Raw genomic sequence first — 3,341 nt, 5'->3', positions numbered from 1 at the left:
GTGGTGCGCCCTGCCCGGGGAGGGGTGAGCTGGACCCGGGCCCCGAGCGAGAGCTGCCGGCTGGCAGCAGCGGGGCCGCGCCTCTCCCGCCCCGAGGAGCCGAGGCCCGGCTGCAGCACGCGAGGGCGGCCTCTCCAGCCCCCGCCCGCCCCGGGACCGATCTGTCTCCGTGAGGTTTCCCGGCCTCGCTGCTCCTCCCGCCTCTGCCCCGGCTGCTTTGCGGCTCGCACGGAGCCCACTGCCCCGCGGGCTCCCCCGGCCTCCCCCTGGGGGCTTTCCTGGTGGAAAAGGCCCCCGCTCCGAAATGCCCCTCCGGTGGCGCGGGCGGAGTTTCGCGAGGCAGCCGCGGGCACTTGGCCGCTCGTTTCTGCTGATGGACCTGTCCCTGTCACGCATTTCAGCTGGCACTTCCTTGCCCGAAACTGCCCCGTGCGTGGGGTTATCGCTTGCCGGAGAGCTGCCCTCCCAGCGGGGCATGCAGTCCCCGGGGCGAAAAGCAAAGGCGCTGGGTACCTCTGCGTGCATAAAAGCGTGGACTACCCTTTGCGTGTTGTGGGTGCGCAGTTGGTGTCAGAGCAGTCGGTGCCCAAGCTGATGAAAGGAGTTAAGAACAGTTATCACACCTTTTCTTTCCTCCCACTTCTCTCTCAGGATGCTTCAGGCGCCTCCCTTGAAGTGCAGCCACACAGTCGGGACTGGCACCACTGAGGGCTGAAAGCTCCTGGAGCAGCGGGACTGCAAAAGCAGATCTCCAGCACCCTGCAACAGCCTCTCATCCGTTGCTGCTTGCAAGGCCAAGCAGGTTGTTGTCTCCACTGGCATCAGAGTTTCACAAGACGGCAGTCCCATGCAGTCCTGAACCAAGGAGACACAAACTTGGGAGTGGAAGGGGAAAGCAGAGGGTGCCAGGAAGCAGGGAGAGGAGAGAACTTCAGATATTAGAGAAAAGGTAAAATGATTGTCATCTGCAAAAGCAATAGACATAGACTGCTTTCCAATTAACAGGCCATGTTTCCATTACATTTTTAAATCTGTCTGGTTAAAATGTCTTATATAAACACTAACCATTACAAACAAATAGTGAGATGCTATACAAGGGTACTGGTTGCCTGTCAGCCTATTAAACACGCTACTCAAGGTGACCAAATATATTGTTCTTTAGACTTAAATTGAAACCAGAGATTTTGCTTTCAGCAAGAGTTATTCCAGGAGAAGCATGGTGATAAGGAGGAATGGAAAAAGTCTAATTCCAATAAACTGTTAGATATGAAATGCCAACAGTTGAAACAGTAGTGGAAGATACAGAAGATTGTTATATTATGTCAGTAAGAAAAAATTAAAATTGAGTTAGAGAACTATGCAAAGTGAATTATTTCTCCTATTTACAAGTAATAATTAAAAGCAATATTAATATTTTCCTGTTTTTCCTGACATGAGTTTTTGTTAAAACTGTTTTTTTAACAAAATACTGTTAAAAAAAAGTGATCCAGAAGAGGGCAACATTAGCAGCCATTCTAAGATTTAGGATGGACAAATTTTTTTAAAGTTCATGGGATATGCTGCGGTATTTTGAGAACAGATGGTGGAGTAAAATAAAATAAGGTGAAGTTAGAAGGCAGAAAAGGGTAAAATAAAAGGAGTACATGAGACTGGGGGGGGAGAAATGTGAAAATACAAATTGCTAGATACTAGGTACAAGGGCTTTTTAAAAGTAACTAAGACGGAGGCTAAAAAGCATCTTAATGCTGCCAGTTACATCACACTCCAAACTCTGCTAATTATTCATATTTCCAGAAATACTTAAATTTTAACTCAGTAGATTTCAACTATTTTTTCTGCTTGTTTTGATAGCAGTTTCATTTGGAATTCACCATAGTATAGCAAATTGTATGCAAAGGCACACACTGTTCAATTCTTCCATAAAAACAGTATTGATCGGTTGTTTTGGATGATGGGAATCCTTTGTTTCAACCTTACAGTTTTCTTGACAATTAATTGAAGCTATGCATATATACAAATACATTTGCAATTCCAGAAATTGGAGGGCACATAATATGGAAAGTAAATAACATTCTCAAGAGGGAGTTGTTTTGTTTCTAAGGGCATGAAAAGGAAGGCTAGAGCTAGCAGAACTAGCAAAAAAAAAATTAACACGGCTTTTAAAAGGCTCAAAGCACCCATACTGGTATCTTCCAGGTAAAAGTCATAGTTGTCAGACTTACAAGCCTGATCACTATCATCACACCATATTTCATAGAATATCTAGTATAAAAATATTACTGCAAAATGCTAGCGAAAATTATTTTAATTTCAACTTTAAATTCAATTACTTTGTCTCCTTGCTGCCCAAGTAGCTGTCGTAGGCTTTAATGAGGATGGTGAGGAAGACTGTTAGTTTCACTTCAAGCCAGATTACTTCCACGTTCTTGCCATAGTGTACATTGAAGCCTATGTCCTTTTCTTTCTCTATTATACCTATGACAGTTTTCCTCCCCCAAGTCTGTTTTTTGGCAAGCTCCATTCATGGAGGCCCAATCAAAGAATGAGACACCAAGCTCAGACAAAGTTCATCTGATCTGTTGTGCCTACATGTTTAACAGATGTAAGCAGTGGATGAGTCAAGTATTAATTTCTGAGCTGCCCAGTTTTCGGTAAACTGAAATATACTTCTGTGATTCTTGCCAGAAGAACATATAATCATATCCAAGATACACATTGCCTCTTTGGCATTTTCAAGTCTGAACAATAATTCCCAGTCCCTCACATGAACCTTAGCTTTTGCCCTTGTTCAACAAACAGTTCCAGTTAGAAAACTAATCGAGCCAAGTGACCCTTTCCTGCATCAGCCGTAATCTGACCTCTGAAGCCTTTACTGGCTTGAACAGTATCTAAAGTAACAAGCCCCTGCCCTGCAGTCCTGCCTAATTTGCTTTTGCCTCCCAAACTTGAACGTTATTCCTCACTCTAGGATCCTCACTCATGCAATCCTGAAGACAAGATCTGTTTTGGCAGATTAGGCCACTTCTTACCCAATAGCTTCATCAAGGTCTATCTTCTGATTTCAGCCGTAAACACTCCTGTCCTGCTTACCCAGCCCATATCTCTAGCCTTTAGCTATAGCTCAGCAATACTTGCTATGCCAGCTCTCAAGCTTAAGTCCATTGATAGGAATTTACATCATTCCCTAACCACGCCCTGGTGACCCTTACCAAACTCAGCCTGGTCTCCTGGCCTGCAACCTCACGCTACAGATGAGCAACTATGCCTATGAGTAGGGCTGCTGATAGACCTGTACCTAAACAGATCTATACAGCCCATGCTAATCCCAGACCAGACTTGAC

The 3,341-nt window shown here is 45.1% G+C and overlaps 1 protein-coding gene across 1 annotated transcript in view; it reads right to left on the bottom strand.

Annotated features, from left to right (window-relative positions):
- Positions 1–2,521, bottom strand: part of URB1 (URB1 ribosome biogenesis 1 homolog (S. cerevisiae)) — a 60,420-nt gene extending 57,899 nt beyond the window's left edge. Inside the window, exon 1 of the mRNA XM_010585327.1 lies at positions 2,331–2,521. Within this exon, the coding sequence (XP_010583629.1) occupies positions 2,331–2,521 (191 nt within the window). The remainder of the gene's footprint in view (positions 1–2,330) is intronic.
- Positions 2,522–3,341: the final 820 nt, after the last annotated feature.

Source organism: Haliaeetus leucocephalus, unplaced genomic scaffold (assembly GCF_000737465.1).
Source record: "Haliaeetus leucocephalus isolate CR32 unplaced genomic scaffold, Haliaeetus_leucocephalus-4.0 Scaffold93, whole genome shotgun sequence".
NCBI classification, from domain to species: domain Eukaryota; kingdom Metazoa; phylum Chordata; class Aves; order Accipitriformes; family Accipitridae; genus Haliaeetus; species Haliaeetus leucocephalus.
Note: the sequence above shows the minus strand (reverse complement) of the source record. Positions and strands in the feature narration are given on the sequence as shown.